This window comes from Bos javanicus, chromosome 15 (assembly GCF_032452875.1).
Source record: "Bos javanicus breed banteng chromosome 15, ARS-OSU_banteng_1.0, whole genome shotgun sequence".
In the NCBI taxonomy this organism is placed as follows: domain Eukaryota; kingdom Metazoa; phylum Chordata; class Mammalia; order Artiodactyla; family Bovidae; genus Bos; species Bos javanicus.
Window position 1 is genome coordinate 5,058,602 of NC_083882.1, and position 22,838 is coordinate 5,081,439.

Below are 22,838 nucleotides of genomic sequence, written 5' to 3' on the forward strand. Positions count from 1 at the left end.
AACAAGTGCTCCTTGCTTGGAATTCTGACATCATTTTCTAAAGAACAGAACAAAATTCAGAAAGGTTAATGCAAAATAATTTTTAGCAAGTCACACACAGCTGAAAGAAGAATTTAAAAAAGGAAAAAGAAGAGTTCATCTCCTGGGGACTTCCCTGGTGGTCCACTGGTTCAGAACCTGCCTTCCCCACTGCAGGTTTGATGCATGAAGCAGGGCACCCAAAGCCAGTGCTCTGGGACAAGCCAGACGGATAGGGCGGGAGGGAGGTGGGTTCAGGAAGTGGGGACACATGTGCACCTGTGGCTGATTAATGCCGAACTATGGCAAAAACCACCACAATATTGTAAAGTAATTATCCTCCAATTAAAATTAATAAATTAAAAAAAAAATCTGTCTTCCATGGGTTCAATCCTTGTCAGGGAAGTAATTCCACGTTCCACAGGGCAACTATGCTCACATGCCTCACCTAGTGTAGGTGACAGCAGCTCAGTCACACCCGACTCTTTGCGACGCCATGGACTGCAGCCCACCAGGCTCTGTCCATGGGATTTTCCAGGCAAGAATGCTGGAGTGGGTTGCCATTTCCTTCTCCAGCTGCAACTAGAGACACAGCCAAAAATATATTTAAAAAAAAAAAAACAAACAAAAAAAGGAGTTCATCTCTAAATTATTAGTGTAAATTTATGAAATTACGAAAAAAAATATAAATATTTTGATAATGTTAGCTTCATATTTCTTAAGTTCATTCTTTCAGTTTCTGATAAGAAATGTAGAGTCTGCATTTTAAATCCAGATCCATATCTATATTCTCATAATTTGAACTTGATAGAAAATAAAACAATCTTATAAATATTGTTTAGTGCCTTTGAAGTTTTAACATACTATAGAATTTTAGAGGTAAGGGAATGCATGAAGTTCAAAGAGCTGAAATCATTTTCAACTACATTATAGTTAGAGGATGGTTATGGGAAGAGTACTAGTAGAGTATGCCTTGACAAACAGTTCTGATTAGTTGCTTTACCATAAAAACATAAACAACTTGTTTGTCAGTGAACGAGTTGGGATAAAAACAGAATTACTGAATCCCTAAGTTCAATATTCTTTCTGTACCACTGATATGATGTTATAAGGCCACTTTAAGGGTTGCTTAAGTATCAGACCAGATCAGATCAGTCGCTCAGTCGTGTCCGACTCTTTGGTATAGCCTTGAAAAAAAGTAAATTAAAATTTTTTTAATTAATTTAATTGGAGGCTACTTTACAATATTGTAGTGATTTTTGTCATACATTGACATGAATCAGCCACAGGTGTAGATATGTTCCCCATCCTGAACCCCTCCCTCTTCCCTCCCTATCCCATCCCTCAGGGTTGTCTGAGTGCACTGGCTTTGAGTGCCCTGTTTCATGCATCGAACTTGGACTGGTGATCTATTTCACATATGGTAATAAATATGTTTCAATGCTATTCTCTCAAATCATCCCACCCTTGCCTTCTCCCATGGAGTCCAAAAGTCTGTTTTTTACATCTGTGTCTCTTTTGCTGTCTCGCATATAGGGTCATCGTTACCATCTTTCTAAATTCCATATATATGCATCAATATACTGTATTGGTGTTTTTCTTTGACTTATTTCACTCTGTATAATAGGTTCCAGTTTCATCCACCTCATTAGAACTGATTCAAATGCGTTCTTTTTAATGGCTGAGTAATACTCCATTGTGTATATGTACCACAGCTTTCTTTATCCATTCATCTACTGATGGACATTTAGGTTGCTTCTGTGTCCTGGCTATTGTAAACAGTGCTGTGATGAACATTGGGGTACACGTGTCTCTTATAGTTCTGGTTTCCTCGGTGCGTGTGCCCAGCAGTGGGATTGCTGGGTCATATGGCAGTTCTATTTCCAGTTTTTTAAGGAATCTCCACACTGTTCTCCATAGTGGCTGTACTAGTTTGCATTCCCACAAACAGTGTAAGAGGGTTCCCTTTTCTCCACACTCTCTCCAGCATTTATTGTTTGTGGACTTTTTGATAGCAGCCATTCTGACCGGCATGAGATGGTACCCCATTGTGGTTTTAATTTGCATTTCTCTGATAATGAGTGATGTTGAGTATCTTTTCATGTGTTTGTTAGCCATCTGTACGTCTTCTTTGGAGAAATGTCTGTTTAGTTCTTTGGCCCATTTTTTGATTAAAATTTAAGTGTTTACTAATTTCAGTGCTCGAAAATTCTTCCCTATCTAGCCTATCCCTTCTCCAAGGGATCTTCCCAACCCAGGACTCAAACCGGGGTCTCCTGCATTGCAAGCAGATTCTTTACCAACTGAGCTATCAGGGAAGCCCTAGGAAGTCCCTAGGCAACATAATTCTTCTAAGGCCTCTTTCAGAAATTTCACTGAGGTTTGAGCTCAAGTGGTCTCTGTAGAAATTTGTAGAAGCAGTCCCCACAGACAGTGTCACAACTTGACTATGTAATATGCATAGTACATATGCTATTGTCGGTGTTCCATCACTAAGTCACGTTCTACTCTTTGTGACTCCATGGACTGCAGCACGCCAGGCTCTTCTGTGTGTTACCTCCCAGAGTGTGCTCCAATTCATGTCCACTGAGTTGGTGATGCTATCTAACTATCTCATCCTCTGCTGCCTCCTCTCCTATGGCCTTCACTCTTTCCCAGTGTCAGTCTTTTCCAGTGAGTTGGCTCTTTGCATCAGGTGGCCAAAGTGATGAAGCTTCACCTCCAGCATCAATCCTTCTAATGAATATTCAGGGTTGATTTCCTTTAGGATTCACTGGTTTAATCTCCTTGCTGTCCAAGGGACTCTTCTCCAGCACCACAATTTGCAAACATCAGTTCTTTGGCGCTCAGCCTTCTTTATGTTCCAACTTTCACATTTGTACATGACTACTAGAAAAACCATAGCTTTGACTATATGGGCCTTTTGTTGATAAAGTGATGTCTCTGCTTTTTAATACTGTTCAGGTTTATCATACCTTTCCTTCCAAGGAAGGAATTTACCTTTAATTTCATGGCTTCAGTTACCATCTGCAGTGATTTTGGAGCCCAAGAAAATACAATTCGCCACTGTTTCCACTTGTTCCCCATCTATTTGCCATGAAGTGATGTGACTGGATGCCATGATCTTAGTTTTTTGCATGTTGAGTTTTAAGCCAGCCTTTTCACTTTCTTCTTTCACCCTCATCAACAGGCTCTTTAGTTCCCTGTTATATTGCTATCACCTGCAATATGATATCTGAGATTGTTGATATTTCTCCTACAATCTTGATTTCAGCTTCTGACTCAGCCAGCCTAGCATTTCACAAGATGTACCTTGAGTGCATGCGTGCTCAGTGGCTCAGTTGTGTCTGACTCTTTGTGACCCTTTGGACTGTAGCCCACCAGGTTCATCTGTCCAAGGTATTTTCCAGGCAAGAATACTGGAGTGGCAACTGGACAACTGACAAGTGGAGTTGTCATTTCTTATTCCAGGGGCTCTTTCTGACTCAGGGTTTGAACCCATGTCTCCCGTATTGGCAGTGGATTCTTTATCACTGAGCCACCTGGGAAGACCGGATGTATTCTGCATTTAAGCTAAATAAGCAGGGTGATAATTACAGCCTCGTCATGCTCCTTCCCAAATTCTGAACGAGTCTGTTGTTTGATGTCCATTTCTGTTGCTTCTTGATCCACATATGGGTTTCTCAGGAGACATGTAAGGTGGTCTGATATACTGCCACCTCTTTAAGAATTTTCCACAGTTTGCCGTCATCCGCACAGTCAAAGGCTTCACGGTAGTCAGTGAAGCAGAAATAGACGTGTTTCTGAAATTCCCTGGCTTTCTCCATGATCCAAGGAATGCTGGCGATTTGATTTTTCAATATGCATATACAGAGATATAAACTGAGATATATATTGAGTTTTGAGCTCAACTGGACTCTACAGAAATTTGTAAAAGTAGTCTCCACTGACAGCATCACAACTTGACTATGTAATATGTATATTGTTTTAGTGAAGTCACTAAGTCATGTCCAACTCTTTGCAACCTCATGGACTACACAGCATGCCAGGCTCCTCTATCCTCCACTATCTCCCAGATTTTGCTCAAGTTCAATTGAGTTGGTGACACTATCTAACCAAGTCATCCTCTACCACCCCCTTCTCCTTTTCCTCTTTTAATCAGGGGGTTTGTGGGGTGTTAAATACTGTCCTTTAGAGCCTTATTTCAATAACTGACACTACTGACCATGTAGTTGCTTGATCAGACACATGGGAGACATTCTTGGTTCCATCTTCTAAACTTCCGATATACTATCAACTGCCAATGGCTGTCACCACCTCTAATAAAATCACCACCTCTAATAAAATCCTCTAAATTTGTCCTTTTCTCTCTCATCCTCTATCGTTCTCCAACTCCAGAATTTAAAGAAAATTAAAACATGGACTTTCAAAAAGCAATAGCTATTGTTTATATAATAAAATGATAATATTGATATATCAGAGATTGGAGTGGTATCAACAAATGGAACCCTGTTTCATCTGTAATTCTGCATCAATGGAAAGAGACAAAGCAGAGAGGCCTAAAATACTACTTTTTTTCCTGGAAAAAGATAGTTTGATGGATGTGATAGATCTCCAGGCAAATGTACTTGCTAATACCAAACACAAGAATTTGGAAGGCTTAACTCCTAGTTATGACAGTACTACGCTAAGGAGCCAGCTACACCAGATGCAGGGACTACCTTGAAGGGGCGGAGCAGAATATGTAACCCAAGAGAAGAGCATAGGAAGGCACAGTATTCAGCCCTGGGTTCCTGACTCAAACTCATAATCAGATAAAGTGACACCTTTCCTGGAAAGGGAGGAGTCAGGTAGAAGGTAGAGAGTGTCTAGGAATATGAACATTAGTAAATATTCCTCCACATGGAAAAACTACAGGAAAGGGAAATAAAAGTTCTCCTCTAATATCATATTTAAAATACTTGGAAAAATGCCTGATATACAGTAAGTGCCCAAAGAATAGCTATTGCTATTCATTTAAGCTAATCCATCTACTAGTTTCTAGACATTATCTTATCTTATCTAGAATTATCTTACATAGTGCATCCATTTAAATAAGACAAAATAAAGGTTTTACTGGAAATTATTTGGATATGCCAGCAAATTTGGAAAACTCAGCAGTGGCCACAGGACTGGAAAAGGTCAGTTTTCATTCCAATCTCAAAGAAAGACAATGCCAAAGAATGTTCAAACTACTGTACAATTGCACTTATTGCACATGCTAGCAAAATAATGCTCAAAATTCCCCAAGCTAGGCTTCAACAGCATGTGAACTGAGAATGTCCAGATGTTCAAGCTGGATTTAGAAAAGGCAGAGCAACCAGAGATCAAATTGCCAACATCCGTTGGGTCACAGATAAAGCAAGAGAATTCCAGGAAAATATTATTCTACAGCAGAGGTGACCTTGATTCTGTAACAAACAGTGGTATGAAATAAAAAGATGAACTTGATCTAGATGTGAAAAGACATAAGGCACGCAATAACCAAACACAGTGTCTAGACTTTGACCCGAATCTGAACACACTATTGGAAATTATTTTTTTTTTTAGACAGTGGTAAATACTGCTGTGAACTAGCTATTGCCAAGGAATGATGCCAAGGAAATATTGTTAATTTTTGTATGTGTGACAATATATTATATTTATATGAGAATTTTTTTTTGAGAAATGGAGAAGTAAAATGCCTGGACTTTGCTTTAGCAAAGACAATAAAAAAAGAGAAAAAGAAGAAATATCTCTAAATCTTGAAAACTTTGAGTATAGAGATTCATTTACTATTCTTTCCTCTTCTGTATTTTTTTGTTTAATAAGAAAAATAACTAACAATGATTGGGAATAAACTTGAATGCCAGAAAATGTTTAATTTTCTCTAGGGAATTACCTTCTCTCTTTAGAGCTACTGTTCAGTACAGTAGCCAAGGTCACATATGTTATTGAACACTTGAGATGTTACAAGTCTGAAATGAGATGTGCCATAAATACAGAATATATGATAGATTTTAAGGACTTTGTATAAGAAAAGAGAAAGTAAAATATGTCATTCATAATTTTAAAATATGTATTACGTGCTGACGGAGAAGGCGATGGCACCCCACTCCAGTACTCTTGCTTGGAAAAATCCCATGGACGGAGGAGCCTGTTAGGCTGCAATCCATGGGGTCGCACAGAGTTGGACACGACTGAAGTGACTTAGCATAGCATAGCATAGCATTACATGCTGAAACAACAATATGTTGTATATATTAGGTAAAATAAAATAACACTAAGAATATTTTTATGTTTCCTTTATATTTTTAGTGTCACTACTAGAAAATATAAAATTATGTATGTGGCTTGATGTAGGTTGAAGAAAGGAGAATATGCTAGGGACAGTTATATTCCAGTAAGAAATACAAACAGGTTTCTTAAAAGTTTTTGAAAGCTGGGGAAGGACTAGAACAGTTAATGGAACTTAGTACATAATCCCAGCACTTTGAATCTTTTAGGTTTTAGAGTAGAGACACTTTCCAAACAGGAAATTACAGCCAGTTCTCAGCCTCCTACTGTATTTGGAGGTCATGAGAAGATAGCATTAAGTTGGCCAGGCTATGAAACAGTATAGTCAACTAAGAATTAAAAGGCTTTATTTTTCTTTTTGAGAATTTTTATCCACTTATTTATTTTTGGCAGTGCCGGGTCTCTGTTGCTGCATGGGCTTTTCTCCAGTTGTGGCAAGCGGAAGCTACCCTCTACGTGTGTTGCGCAGGCTTGTCACTGCAGCCGCTTCTCTTGTTGCAGAGAATGGACTCTAGAGCGCGGGCTTCAGTAGTTGTGGCACGTGGGATCAGTAGTTGCAGCTCCCAGGCTCTAGAGCGCAGGCTCAACAGTTGCGGTGCGTGGGCTTAGTTGTTCCCTAGCATGTGGGATCTTCTGGGATCAAGGATCAAACCTGTGTCTGCTGCACTGGCAGGCAGATTCCTTACCACTGAGCCACGAGAAAAGCCTCTGAAAGCCCATTAAACTGGTGTAAATATAATAAGACACTCTAAGCACTTAATGCTACAAGAATATCAGATTTAAAACCTTTGATTGCTGCAGTCATTTAAGTTTTTAAGAAAAATAATTTTTTGTTGACCTAGTTTTATATCACATTATCTTGCAAACACCAAATCATTTTAGAGATTGACTTTCAGAGAAAATCATATTGCTAAGCATTCTTAAAGTTCCCCCATGATTTAAAAATAATATCTACTTGATAATGACAATATAAGGATATTCACATAAGTGCTCAGTTTTAAAAATGAAAACTATTAGAAATATATGTCTTAAAATGACAAAAGCAAACAAGTGGGACCTCATTAAACTTAAAAGCTTTTGCACAGCAAAGGAAACTATAAGCAAGGTAAAAAGACAACCCTCAGAATGGGAGAAAATAATAGCAAATGAAACTGACAAAGGATTAATTTCCAAAATATACAAGCAGCTCATATAACTCCATACCAGAAAAACAAACAACCCAATCAAAAAGTGGGAAAAGACCTAAACAGACATTTCTCCAAAGGAGACATACAGATGGCTAACAAACACATGAAAAGATGCTCAACATCGCTCATTATTAGAGAAATGCAAATCAAAACTACCATGAGATATCCCCTCACACTGGTCAGAATGGCCATCATCAAACAGTCTACAAATGATAAATGCTGGAGAGGGTGAGGAGAAAAGGGAATGTTCTTAGACTGTTGGTAGGAATGTAAATTGATACAGCCACTATGGAAGACGGTATGGAGATTCCTTAAAAAATCTAGGAATAAAACCACCATGTGACCCAGCAATCCCACTCCAAGGCATATATGAAAAATTGAAAAAGACCAAAATTGAAAATGTATCCCATTGCTCACTGTAGCACTGTTTACAACAGCTAGAACATGCAAAAAACCTAGATATCCATAGATGGATGGATAAAGAAATTGTGGTACATATACACAATGGAATATTACTCAACCATATAAAGGAACATTACTCAACCATAGAAAGGAACACATTTGAGTCAGGTCTGATGAGGTGGATAAACCTAGAACCTATTATACAGAGTGAAGTGAGTCAGAAAAAGAAAGATAAATATCATATTCTAACACACATACACAGAATCTAGAAAAATGGTACTGAGGAATTTATTTACAGGACAGCAGTGGAGAAAGAGACATAGAGAAGACTTATGGACATGGGGAGAGGGGAGGAGAGGGTGAGATGCATGGAAAGAGTAACGTGAAAACTTACATTACCATATGTAAAATAGACAGCCAATGGGAATTTGCTGTATGGGTCAGGAAACTCAAACAGGGGCTCTGGATCAACCTAGAGAGGTGGGCTGGGGAGGGAGATGGGAGGCAGGTTCAAAAGGGAGGGGATATATATATACCTATGGCTGATTCATGTTGAGGTTTGACAGAAAAGAGCAAAATTCTGTAAAGCAACTATCCTTCAATAAAAAAAAAAAAAAGAGGTCCTGTCACTGAATACTGGTTGGTCTATTTGAGTGGAAAGATGGAGAGAGGTTGTATTTTGTATTTTCCTCTGGACTATAATTATCATATTTGGTAGACATAAGGCCATAGTAATGCCAATAAACTATTTCAAAATGTCAGTTAAAAATAAAAGAATTATTTAAGGGTTTTTTTTTTGGTCAGGGGGAGATAAGTTTTTCACTGCTGGACTGATAAGCTACAACTGGCAGCTCACACTCATTTGGGGAAGATGTGTCTGAAGCTTGTAACTCCTAATTCTGATGAGCCCATTCTCCTCATGAAACCTCAAATGTCTAAATCTCCAATTTCCTCATTGTTTTAACTTTTATTTCCTAGTAAGCTCTAAAAGAGAGGGAGTTGAAATACAAATAGTATACTAACCACTTGGTAAATGGGCCAACCCTAGCCTGGCATGAAGCAGCCCAAACGACCTGGCAAGCATAAGTGGCTTTAATATGCTACTAGGTCCCAAAGGAGCAGCAGCTTTCAGGTATCTCAGACAACTGTGCATTATTAACAAGAGTATAACGTGTTTAATAAGCCTGATTTGCCAAGGTAGAAGACTTGATTTTGCCCTTTGTGTTTGGCAGCATTGCCAGTCAAGGAGCGAACTGGAAGCGGCCCAGGTTTGCCAGAGCCAAACTTTCACAGCCTTGGGCAAGATCAAGCATGCAGGCTGAACAGGTGTTTGATTGATGCATTTTCTGGTACTAAGTTTCAGAACTGCTGTTAACAAGTAACAAATCAATAATGGAAGTGAGGAAATTTTAGAGGGCCACATTCAGGATCTAAAAAAATCAATATACATACATATTCTCTTAAGCGGGTCTAAGGGGTTTGAGATATTGATTGATGTGGGAACTATATAGCCTTGCTTGAAGATTTCACTAGTTGAATTCAGTTTAGGGTGGTAGAGACTGAAAAAATTTAAAGCCAGTTAAGTTTTACAGTGACAATAAAATTCAAATATAATTCAAATCCAAAATTTTCCTATCAAAACAATCCTTTCATTGAAAATTTGATTGAAAGGAACCTAAATCAATTATTTAAAACTTACTGATTATGCCAACTGCAGTGAGGGGTTGCAGTTATAACTATAAAAAGTTATAAAAACTTTTAATCTGAGAAATATAAACTGCAGGTAAGAAATTAGGAAATATGCTCCTATTGTTTACATGAATGAGGGGCCAGAGAGGAAAAATTCTGTTGAATCAACTCAAATCCCATATGAAGGGACTTTTTTTAAAGTTTAAGACATAATTCTATAAAACTTATTCCTAAACATACTGACCAACAAATATTTTAGTATTTAACAATAAAGTTGCTTTTATAAATTTCAAATGAAAAATGAAAGAATTCTGCTTTACTAGATAAAAGCAGAGAACTTTATACTAAAACATACTTTTGTTTCTAATTAAAAACACACACACTGCCTAATAAAACCTAATCCAAATCTAGAGAAATAAATAAACACACACACACATATATAGGTTTTCAGAGACCTTGTAATAAACATGTCAAGGAAATTATTATTTATATCCATGATAAAAGAGACAACAAAGGCTCAGACTGCTCTATTAATTACTTTAAAAAGTCACATGGCTCTGTTTTGGGTGACTTAAGATTAGAATTGTGTTTTATGTCAGCCTCCCCTCCTCCCATTTATAAAACAAAACATATACACTTGGAGATTTTCTGATTGTAGATAATTTTATTTCATTTTGTAAGAACAGGGGGATAATAGTTTGGGAAATATGAATACACCTTGACACAGAGTAAAATAAAATTTGTTCCCCTTGTTTTTTATAGTAGTTTACCTAAATAACGATACTACATTCTATGTGTATGCTAAGAGACCACACAATCAGGTTAAGTGCACGGTTCACGGGTTTCCTCCTTCTCCTTAATGACTAGGCCACAGTTTATGTATACCAATAACAATTAAGGTAGCTTTTATGGGCTAGAGATTAAGGTTAAAATGCAAAGGATGAACAAGAACCTGCTAATTTTGCTTCAAGGGAGAATGTTTCTGTAATCTATAAAGCCAAAAGGGAAAGACCTAACTTATTGCCAATGATCCAATGTCTGGCACACTGTACATCACAGTTGATGTTAATAAGGCCGGTTATAGTGCCTCTCCTATTGTTGGTCCTCCACTCAACAATTCAACTAGAGTATAATTAGTGGTTATTATGTATGAGGTTTCGCTGGAGGTATTTGAGATATAAGAAAACTGAAAAAAAAAAAAAAGACTATTCTCATGGGGCTTACATTCTAATAGAGTAAGACAAACAACAAATAACAAATATAATAAATTATACAGTATGTTAGAAAGTAGTAGTGATATGAAAAGAAAATCGTTGGCCTGGAAACTAGGATTATGAAACAGAATTTCTGATATGTCAGTTGCATAAGGTTAACTAAGTTAAAGAAATATAGTCTTACATTAATTGTGTGTGTGTGTGTGTGCGCACGTGCACATGCTCAGGCATGTCCGACTCTTTGTGACTCCACGGACTGTAGCCTTCCAGGCTCTTCTTGTCCATGGGATTTCTCAGGCAAGAATATTGGAACAAATTGCCATTTCCTCCTCCCAGCAGATCTTCCTGACTCCAGGATCAAATCCGCATCCCCTTTGTCTCCTGTGTTGCAGGCAGATTCTTTACCCACTGAGTCATCAGGGAAAGCCCTTACTTTAATTATGTGTTAAAACACTGAACTAGATGCTAAGGATCTGAGGATAGATAAGACAGTCTTCGTCTTCAATGACATTTCAGTCTTATAAGACAGACCAATATATAGAGATAACCATACTAAAACATGCAGCATCACGTACTGCTGTTCAGTCACTAAGTCGTGTCTGACTCTTTATGACTCTAGGAACTGCAGCATGCAAGGCTTCTCTGTCCATCACTATCTCCCTGAGTTTGCTCAAACTCATGTCCAGTGAACCAGTAATACCATCCAACCATCTCATCCTCTGTCATCCCCTTTTCCTCTTGACCTCAATCTTTCCCAGCATCAGGGTCTTTACCAATGAGTCAGTTTTTCGCATCAAGAAGGCAATTCTATGTGTGAGAATGTGAAAAAGGAATGGTACAGATGTGAAGAAGATGATGCAGAAGAAGGCTGGAGTTGCTGGGGAAAGGATTTCATTAGTTTTGTCATTATATTTGAATGGATATTATTATCTATTATTGCAAGAATAATGAATGCACTTTTATCAGTAAAGCTGCTATGAAAATTTATATGGCAAAAGATGGTTTAATTTTTTTTTAACATGGTAGGTTTGATTTTAGCAGACACCTAATGCATTAACAAACTGTAAACTATCTAAGGACAAGATTTAATTTAAAATTTTAATATACATTTACACGTACTTTGAAAGTGACAGTTGCTCAGTCGTGTCTGACTCTTTGCGACCCCAAGGACTATAGTCCATGGAATTCTCCAGGCCAGAATACTGGAGTGGGTACCTTTTCCCTTCTCCAGGGTATCTTCGCAACCCCACATTGCGGGTGGATTCTTTACCAGCTGAGCCACAAGGGAAGCCCAAGAATACTGGAGTCGGTAGCCTATCCCTTCTCTAGTGGATCTTTCAGACCCAGGAATCAAAGTGGGGTCTCCTGGATTGCAGACGGATTCTTTACCAACTGAGCTATCACATACTTTACTGTATAGCAAGTATTTATTACCTTGAATGTTGGAAGAGGTAATAGAACTTCAAGATTTATATCATTTTTTAATGAGTTATATTTTCAAATATGTTATATTCCCAATATTCTTATTTTTGTATTAGAATAGGTTGTATTTTGTATAGCTTGCTTCATGTTAAATCTTAACTTACTTTGATTTTTCACATAGGTAATACAATCTATTTCTTGTGACTTTGAGACTGGAGGAGAATTTCTTTATCATAGTTGGTACTTATATAATCTTTGACTCAGATAAATATGTAAAATCAGTCTAATACCTTAATTTGAAGCTTTGCTTCCTGTAGGCGACCTTTCCATGATGCCACAAATTTGAGGCTATCCACAGAACAGACCATAGCTCTGTAAAAGTGAAATGTCAAATGTCAGAAAGCAGTAATTTTCAGGAGCTATAGAATATATTGACTATCACTCTTAATGCAGGTATATGAGGGGGGTTCAATAAATGTTTACCAGCTCAACTGAAATATTGATATTTAGAATAAGATCTCAAGGTGCAACAAATTTGAAGATCCCCTAAAGCACAAAAAACTACATTTTTTCCCAGTGTATTTTTGGAAGGGTCTCTTTCATTACATTCCAATTTGTCTTAAAACAGTTTGATCTTAACCATCAAATACTGTTTCCCACAAAGAAGCCTAGTCAGCACTGTCTAAGAGAAATTTCTACAAAAAAGATGAAAATATTTTCATTCAGTTCAAAATGGCAGTCACTACTCACATTCGGCTATTGAGAACTACAAATGTGGCTAGTATACTGAGAAATCATATTTTTTCTTTGACCCCTTTTTATGGGATTGTTTATTTCTCCTGATATTAAGCTGAACAAGCTGTTTATATATATATTTTGGATACTGACCCCTTGGCCATTATTGCACTGTTTGCAAATATTTTCCCCATTCCATTTTGTTGATGGTTTTCTTTGTTGTACAAAAGCTTTTAAGCTTAACGAGGTCCAATTTGTTTGAGACCCTCTGTATTTCCTATACTTGGATATCTATTTCCTCTTTCAGGTTTTTGAAGTTTCAGCATAATTTCCTCAAATACATTTCCATTCTTCTCTCTTCTCCTTCTGAAGCTAATATAATGCAAAAGTGAGGATACAATGTTCTCAGAGATATTTGTTTCTTGAATTGCTTTGTTTTCCTTTCTGGTGTTCTGACTGGATGATTTCCATTATTCTATCTTCCCAGATTGCTTATGTGTTCCTCTGTATCAGTTAGTCTGCTATTCATTCCTTTTAATGTTTTTTTTTTTTTTAATTTCAGCTATTGAATTATTTTTGACTGGGTCTTTATATTTTCTGGTTCCTAGTGAAGAAGCTCATATTTTAGATCAATTCCTTTTCCTAATTCAGTTAACATTTTCACTTCCAATATTTCCAATAATTTATCTGATAAATTGTTTATTTCTCTTTCATTATCTATTTTTTCAGGGGTTTTCTCTTGCTTTTTTCAATTAGGAGTAGCTCCTCTGGCTTTTTCATTTTACTTACTGTTCTCTGCCTCTATGAATTTAGGTGAAACAGTTACTTATTACATCTTGAAGGGGTATTCTTATGTGGGAGTATCTTGATGTAGACCCCATGTGCTCAATGCTTTTGATGGAAGAGCTAGATCTGATGCGGGTGCCAGTCACGTCTTTCCTCAGAGTGTGCTGTCAGCTACCACTTTGGTAAGGCTTGAATCTGAAGACAGAGTTGGCCTGGGGTTTGAGGCAAAACTCCCTCTGTGGTCAGTAGCCATCCATGCCCTATTAAGGGAAGGGTCTGATCCTCTGGCTGGAGTGGAAGACCTGTGCGTCAGGCATGAGCTGGCTCCATTCTCATTAAGCCTATGTCTTGCTCTCTCCCCACACCAGGAATTTTGTCTCTGGAGGGGAGTGCTGAAGCAAGTGAGCTTCCTGTGCTTAAAGCTGCCCAGTGTGCTGACTGTGTAGGCATCTGTGGTTCCGCTCAGATACAGCGCACGGTCAAGTCATTCCTGCTCACATCTGCCCAGATCCAGCGCTGTGCTGAGGCATGGACTGAGGGACGCCAGAGTGTTTGCTTAGCTTGGGCTGTGGCGTGTGATGAGGTCGTTGCATCAGACCATGCACCCGCTACAGCAGCCCTCTCTCTGCCCTGTGGTGGGGGCAAGGCCTCTGTGTCTCTCACAGCTGATCACATCTTCAACACCTCTATGTTCCACAGGGGAGGCAGGGCCTGTGTGGTTTTCTTTCACCCCCATGGGGTGGGAAGTTAAGCCATAGGATACAGTAGCTGCTCTCATAAATCCGGGATGCTTCTGGGGCACCAATCGAGTAGGTGCCAACAATGGCCACCACAGACCCCCCAGAGTCCAGCTCAGGACCGAGTCCCCTCTGCCTCCTAAGGCATAGTCTTTTCCTAGGTCCTGGTCACCTCAGATCCAGGGCCACACTGTGGCACGGAGCGTGTGGGGCCAGAGATTTGCTTGGCTCAGGCCGGGGTGTACAATGAAGCAGTCACGGGAAGCCCAGCAGCTGCTCGAGCAGACCTCTGTCCACCCTGCCTCAGGGCTAACCAGTGTGTACACACTTGTCTTGCATGGAGTCCCGCCTTCCTCATGCTTTCTGTCTGTCCCAACAGTCCTCCAACCAGCAAAGGGGGTTTGTCTCCTCCATGCAGGACCCCAGGAATTGGATGCCCAGTCTGTAGTTCGATGTAGTATGAGGGTCTGCCCATAAAATCCCCTTTTCCCTGAGTCTCCCTCTCAGGGTCACAGGTCCTGACTTGATTGCTTTTCTTTCCTTCCTACCCAATTATACGTGTTTTTTTCTTACAGCCTTGGTTATAAAGGAGTTCTTCTACCAGTTTCCAGTGAGTTTTCAGTGAGAATTGTTCCACACGTAGATTATTTTTGAAGTGTTCATGGGGGGATGTGAGGTCCACATCCTCCTACTCCACCATCTTGGTCTCCTTGCTGCTGCTGCTAAGTCATTTCAGTCGTGTCACACTCTGTGCGACCCCATAAATGGCAGGCTTAATCTTATTTAAATTCATTAAAATTTAAATAGCTCTATTTAACTTCTGCCTACCATACTGGACACAATAGGTCTAGAAAGATAAATGACCAAAATGTTAAAAATCAGAGTTTGTTTGTTTGAATTCTAATAAAAAATCACATCATATTTCAAAAGCAATGTTCTCTAAAAGTTAACTGTTATTAACAGTAAAGTACTAAGAAATAACACAAATATTTGGATTCAACAATAAATTTATTTCTTGACAATCAAGCAAATGTGATCAGAAGTGAACAAAGTGTGCAATTAACCTCTCAGACAAATAAGTACTTCACTCTATTTACCTTGCAGTTTCCTGGCGAAGAGCGTTGAGAAACGTGTCTGGATGGAAGAGTTCTGATAGGTCAAGTGTGTCAGAGAGAAGAGTCTGTTTTTCAGCTCTCTCTACCCAGCTCTAGAAGGAGGGCAATACACAAATACACATTTAAAAACTCTGCAGATTTGAAAGATAAATATCTATTAAAGAATAACTATGCAGAAATCATTTTCAGTGAGGAAGTAATGAAATTTCCAAATGCTCTGAAATGATGTGTAGGGAAAAAACTTCCACTGTATGTTATGAAATCCACTGCAGCTTTTTGGCATAATATCCATCTATCACACAAAAAAGCTTCCTTGCACAACCTTTCGTCAGTACTTAGTGTGAGTTGCGCAGTTGCGTCCAACTCTTTGTGACCCTGTGGACTGTAGCCCATCAGGCTCCTCTGTCCATGGAATTCGCCAGGCAAGAATACTGGAGTGAGTTGCCATTCTCTTCTCCAGGGGATCTTTTTGTTAGTAGAGATCTACTCAGAATAAAAAGTGCAAAATATGACATTTAATCTCCTATACGGCATTTAAGTCTGGACTAGTACTTCTTTTACTGATGACTCACCTTTCAAAGTATGCTCTGGAGATACTGAGCATCTAGGTCTAAAACTAGAATTCCCAAGGTTGCTAATTCTGGATTTGTGTTCAAGATTTAATAGTAAATTTGCCATTTTACTAAATCAAGTATTAGAGTGGACAGTAATGTCCAAGAAAAAATAATTTTTTTGTTAAAACATGTTTTTTTAAATAGTCGTTTCTACTTATCTGCCACTTCGTAAATCAATTTATACTCCATTTGGAGAAAGAAACATTATCATAAAGTATGTCTGATAAGTATAATGAAAGATTGATATTTGGAACAAATAAAAACAACAAAGTCGAGTGCAAATTTGTTATATGCTTTCCATGTATTGGCCAATTTTATGCTTACCACAGTCCTGAAGTTGGTTAATATCCCCATTTTACAATCAGAAAATGGAGGCATGGTGAGCTTAAGGGCATGCCCAAGGTCACATAGTGTTGGGAGTCAGATAATAAACTCAGATGATTTGTTTCTCTGTAATATTTCCTGGCGGTGCTATTGTGCCTTAAGAGATAGATAGCTTTACTGACAATTTCTTAATCAGTTTGCTATTTCAGCTGGTACACAGTGATGGTACTGCAGCAACTTTCCGAACTCTCATTTACTCAGTAATTAATTTTGCATGATTTATAAAGTCTAGGAAAAATAATTTATTTAATGTATTACTGTGTAGTGGAGAAGGGACTCCTCCACTGGGACCACTCTAGTATTCTTGTCTGAGAAATTCCATGGACAGAGGAGCTGGTAGGCTACAGTTTATGGGGTTGCAAAGAGTCAGACATGACTTTGCAACTACAAGATTATTGTGTAGACAGGCTGTTTCATATCCTATAACACTCTGTTATCCATCCAAGCATTTATATCTGTCAGCAGGTCTAGAGTAGGAGAAATTAAAATCTCCAAAGCTAGTGTGCTTGCATTAATTAATATCTTCATGCATTTGACTATTATTCCTACCCTACAATGAGTAGAAAAAATGTTCCTATGTCCATCCTACCAATTGATAATATGTTGATTTTAAAATGAGAAAAGACTATATTTTTCTTTTTAAATTTTTATTGGAGTACAGTTGATTTATAATGTTGGATTAGTTTTAGGTGTACAGCAAGGTGAATCCTTACACATATACTATATATATCCACTCATCTTTTTTTAGATTAAAAAAAGCATAGACTTCACAAGTTATTACTAAAAAAGACACAAACAGAATATGTGACAAAAATATGTTCAGAACCAATTATGTTAATGGTTAAATTTAAGATTTTGAACTACTACCCATATAAAGTTAATTATGAGGAATTATTTAAAATTTTAAAACATTTGTTACTAAATCATTCAATCAAGACAAATTTACAGATAAATTAATTATCTATTTGGGAGGAAAACATTCTTAGTTAAAATAAAGCCTAAAGCCTAGATTCATTTCTATTCTATTATTCCTCAACTCCCCCAAATACAAGTATAAATAGATATATATGGATTTTTTAAAATATAGAAATGATTAAAAAGATATCTGTTTAACAAAGTATAATTATTTTTTCTTAGATATTACCCTTTTAATAATGACACTTTTAAATAACAGTCCATAAAGTAGATATACCATAAAGCATTTACTTCTCAATTAAATAATTTAAAATTATATATAACAAAGATTATTTACTCCTTATCAAATATTTTATATCTGCCTTCTATTTTCATTACCTAACCACAGACAACAAATTATGCTTCCATGGTCCATTTTTATTGTAAATATTAATTCCTATTATCTTAAAACACTATTTTAAAATAATCACTTACTGTATAAATATATCAAATTATACTATTATTTCAAAAAATCCTTTAATTTTTAATTAAAAAACTCCAAGAGTTGTTGCTAACAATGGATGTGCATGGGTTCAAATTAATTGAAAGTTAGAGTGTGGCTGATAATCAGAATTTTACTTCATTAAAGTTTCAATTAAAATAATTAGTCAAGAATAAGCTTCTTTAGTAAAAATGTTTTTATTAATCTATAGTAACAATAACCTGTAAGTCTATTCAACTAAAGCAAAGGTATATTTGACAAGATAAAGTTTAAATAAAAAAGATTCTTTTAATGTATAATAATATCTTTGAACAGGAAACTACACAAAATAAAGAGCCAGTACAGGAGTGAGTAGCAGTTCCCTTCTCTAGGGCATCTTCCCAACCCAGGGACTGAACTCAGATCTTCCGCATTGTAGGCAGATTCTTTATCAGCTGGGCCACTGGGAAAGCCCTTTAAATTTTTAATAACTACATTAAATCTGCTCATGAATGTTTATAGAAGCTCTTATTCATAATCGCCAAAACTTGGAAGCAACAAAAATATATCCTTTAGTAGGTGAATGGACTCATCAACTCTGTTATATTGTGATAATCGAATATTATTCAGTACTAAAAACAGATGAACTATCAAGCCATGAAAAGACATGGAGAAAACTTAAACACATACACCTAAGTGAAAGAAATCATCCTGAAAAAAACTTTACATACTATATGATTCCAACTATATAACATTTTGGAAAAGGCCAAATTGTGGAGACAGTAAAAAGATCAGTGGTTAGCAGGGATGAGGGAGCAGAGAGAGATAATAAACAGGAAGAACAGAGAATTTTTAGGGCCGTGAAAACACTCTGTATGTTATTAAAATAATGGGTATATGCCACTGTATGTTTGCCCAATGCACAGAATGCTAACCATCGAGTGACCCCTACGGTAAACCATGGGCATGGGTGATTAGATGCGTCAACACAGATTCACCCTTGGTAAAAATGTACAGTTCTTCAGAGTTGATAATGAGGGAGTCTATGCATGTATTGATGCAGGGAATATATGGGAAATCACTGGACCTTCATCTCAATTGTGTTGTAAGCCTAAGATTGGTCTAAGAAAGAGTCTTTTTTTAAAAAAAAAAAAAAAGACATTTATATTCATTTAAAAGAACAGAAATAAAGACAATTAAACAGCATAATCTTTAATGAGCTTTGGACTGAGCTTTCAACAAAGTTACAGATATTACTGGTAGTTATTTTCCAGTAAATGTTTCTCCTTTATTCCACTCCAGATTACAAGCCGTGCTCTTTTTAAAGGACAATGCTTGAGACTAAACATAAGACCTGTGCCTCTCCTATGAGACTACATATCTATAATTCTTCAAATGCTATATAATAGAGGTAAATATGGATGTAAGCAAACAAATAATAGAATTGAACAACTTATTGGGGTTGGACAATTTCTTAAATATTATAAACACACACACACTAAGATTCATAGACAGAAAAACTTCTAAGCTGGATGAACCACAGAGATCATTGACATTTCCTTACTATAATATATAGAAAAAGATTTTTCCAAGGTGATACAAGAAAATTTAAAAATACTGCAAGATTTTATTTTAAAAAGGCTAATGATGAAGCAGAATGCATAAACAGAAAGGGCATTCCTTCACTCATTCAGAAACACTTGCTGAAGGCAAGGAGCTTATCAACTAGTTAGGAGAGACCAAACATGCATAAATCGCTGTGCTTAAAGAAGTAAGTGGAAAAATCATACTAGACATGAATAATGTATCGTGAATGATCTGCTCCTATGGACCAAAATATATAGAATTTTGAAGGAAAAGGCTGTTCTGCTAAGAATTTAACATCTAGTTAACTTACCGTTCATTTGTAAATATAGATGAGTATCATTCTTTATGCCAGAGTTCAGAAAATAAATAAACCATACCTCTGTATCTTTTTTTCTTGTAAATACTACTCAAAAATGTTCTCCAACTGTTCTATATATTACTCAAAATTAAGATTTTTAAAGATGTAGGAGTAAGTTAAATCATTTAAATACACATATAAATCTAAATGGTGGTTATCATAGACCACTGGGGAATGGAAAAGTTCAATAAACAGTGCTGGTGGAAAATGATTAACTTTTTGGAGGAAAAAAGTTTAAAATTTAATTCTTATCCAGCTTAAATTTATGTTAATTGCATTCAGAGTTGAACTAATATTGAAAAAGAGAAAGCCAATTTAAGACAAAGGAAAAATAAGATTATGTCTGATTAGAAAAACAGATTATAAAAAATTCTATATATAAAAATTATCATAAAAAAGGTAAAACCACTGAAATTAAATTTGGAAAAAAATTTTCCACAAATATGGAAATGAATTCAGTTCAGTTCAGTTCAGGTATTTAGTCGTGTTTGACTCATTGAGACTCCATGAATTGCAGCATGCCAGGCCTCCCTGTCCATCACCAACTCCCAGAGTTCACTCAAAATCACGTCCATCGAGTCAGTGATGCCATCCAGCCATCTCATCCTCTGTCTTCCCCTTCTCCTCCTGCCCCCAATCCCTCCCAGCATCAGAGTCTTTTCCAATGAGTCAACTCTTCACATGAGGTGGCCAAAGTACTGGAGTTTCAGCTTTAGCATCATTCCTTCCAAAGAACACCCAGGACTGATCTCCTTCAGAATGGACTGGTTGGATCTCCTGGCAGTCCAAGGGACTCTCAAGAGTCTTCTCCAACACCACAGTTCAAAAGCATCAATTCTTTGGTGCTCAGCTTTCTTCACAGTCCAACTCTCACATCCATACATGACCACAGGGAAAACCATAGCCTTGACTAGACGGACCTTTGTTGGCAAAGGAATGTCTCTGCTTTTGAATATGCTATCTAGGTTGGTCATAACTTCCCTTCCAAGGAGTAAGCGTCTTTTAATTTCATGGCTGCAATCACCATCTGCAGTGATTTTGGAGCCCCCCAAAATAAATTAGTAACATTAAAATAACTATAGATTGCATACATGCTTATTGAAACATAAAAGATAGTATCATTCTTAATAGTTATGTTAATTTAAAAAAGTAAGATATGCTTTTAGTCCTTCAGAATAGCAGAATGACAAATGATAAAGCTCAAGTGTTGGCAAGTACACTACACAGACAAAATTTTTGTGGAGTATACACTGGTGCAATATTTTTATAAGTAATTTGATTAATGTGCCAAAAGCTTTAAAAATATTCAAGCCATATTACTCAGTAATTCCTTTTCTTGGGATGTAATTAAGGAAATAATCAAGAGATTATTAAGGTTTGCTTATTTAAGATTATTTGCAGTATGAAGAAATTCGTTGTTGTTCAGTCACTCAGTTGTGTCCAACTCTTTGCAACACCATGGACTGCAGCATGCCAGGCATCCCTGTCCTTCACCATCTCCTGGAGCTTGCTCAAACTCAAGACCCTTGAGCCGGTGATACCATCCAACCATCTCATCCTCCGTTGTCCCCTTCTCCTCCTGCCTCCAATCCTTCCCAGCGTCAGGGTCTTTTCTAATGAGATGGTTCTTTGTATCACGTGGCCAAAGCATTGGAGCTTCAGCATCAATCCTTCCAATGGATATTCAGGGTTGCTTTCCTTTAGGATTGACTGCTCTGATCTCCTTGCAGTCCAAGGGACTCTGAAGAGTCTTCTCCAACACCACAGTTCAAAAGCATCAATTCTTTGAGGCTCACCTTTTTTATAGTACAACCCTCACATCCATACATAATTACTAGAAAACCATAGATTTGACTAGATGGACTTTTGTCAGCAAAGGAATGTCTTTGCAGTGATTTTGGAGCCCAAGAAAATAAAGCCTGTCACTGTTTCCATTGTTTCCCCATCTATTTGCCATGAAGTGATGGAACCGGATGCCATGATCTTTGTTGTTTGAATGTTGAGTTTCAAGCCAACTTTTTCACTCTCCTCTTTTACCTTCATCAAGAGGCTCTTTAGTTCTTCTTCACTTTCTGCCATAAGGGTGGTGTCATCTTCACATCTGAGGTTTTGATATTTCTCCCGGAAATCTTGATTACAGCTTGTGCTTCATTCAGCCTGGCATTTCTCATGATTTACTCTGCATAGATATTAAATAAGCAGTGTGACAGTATACAGCCTTGACATATTCCTTTCCCAATTTTGAACCAGTCCATTGTTTCATGTTCAGTTCTAACTGTTGCTTCTTGACCTGTACACAGGTTTTGCAGGAGGCAGTTAATGTGGGCTGGTATTCCCATCTCTTGAAGAATTTTCCACAGTTTGCTGTGATCCACATAGTAAAAGGCATTAACGTAGTTGATGAAGCGTAAGTAGATGTTTTTCTGGAATTCTTTTGCTTTTTCTATGATCCAACAGATGTAGGCAACTTGATCGCTGGTGCCTCTGCCTCTCCTAAACCCATCTTGAACATCTGGAAGTTTTCAGTTCAGATACTGCTAAAGCCTAACTTGGAGAATTTTGAGCATTACTTTGATGGCATGAAAAATGAGTGCAATTGTGTGGTAGTTTGAACATTCTTTGACATTGCCTTTCTTTGGGATTGGAATGAAAACATACCTTTTCCAGTCCTGGGGCCACTGCTGCGTTTTCCAAATTTGCTGGCATATTGAGTGTAGCACATTAACAGCATCACCTTTTAGGATTTGAAAGGAATGCATGTACACCTGTAGCGGATTCATGTCAATGTATGACAAAACCAATACAATATTGTAAAGTAATTAGCCTCCAATTAAGATAAATAAATTTATACTAAAAAAATAAAATAAAAATAAAGATAGCAAAGTAAGAAAAAAAAAAAA

At 37.3% G+C, this 22,838-nt stretch overlaps 1 protein-coding gene across 2 annotated transcripts in view; it reads right to left on the reverse strand.

Moving 5' to 3' along the window:
* DYNC2H1 (dynein cytoplasmic 2 heavy chain 1) overlaps window positions 1-22,838 on the reverse strand; it is a 398,003-nt gene that overhangs the window by 17,545 nt on the left and 357,620 nt on the right. For both annotated transcript variants that reach the window (XM_061440087.1, XM_061440086.1), the window contains 2 exons: window positions 15,603-15,712; window positions 12,538-12,619 (listed from right to left, as the gene is read on the reverse strand). In XM_061440087.1, coding sequence (XP_061296071.1) covers window positions 12,538-12,619; window positions 15,603-15,712 — 192 coding nt within the window. The remainder of the gene's footprint in view (window positions 1-12,537; window positions 12,620-15,602; window positions 15,713-22,838) is intronic.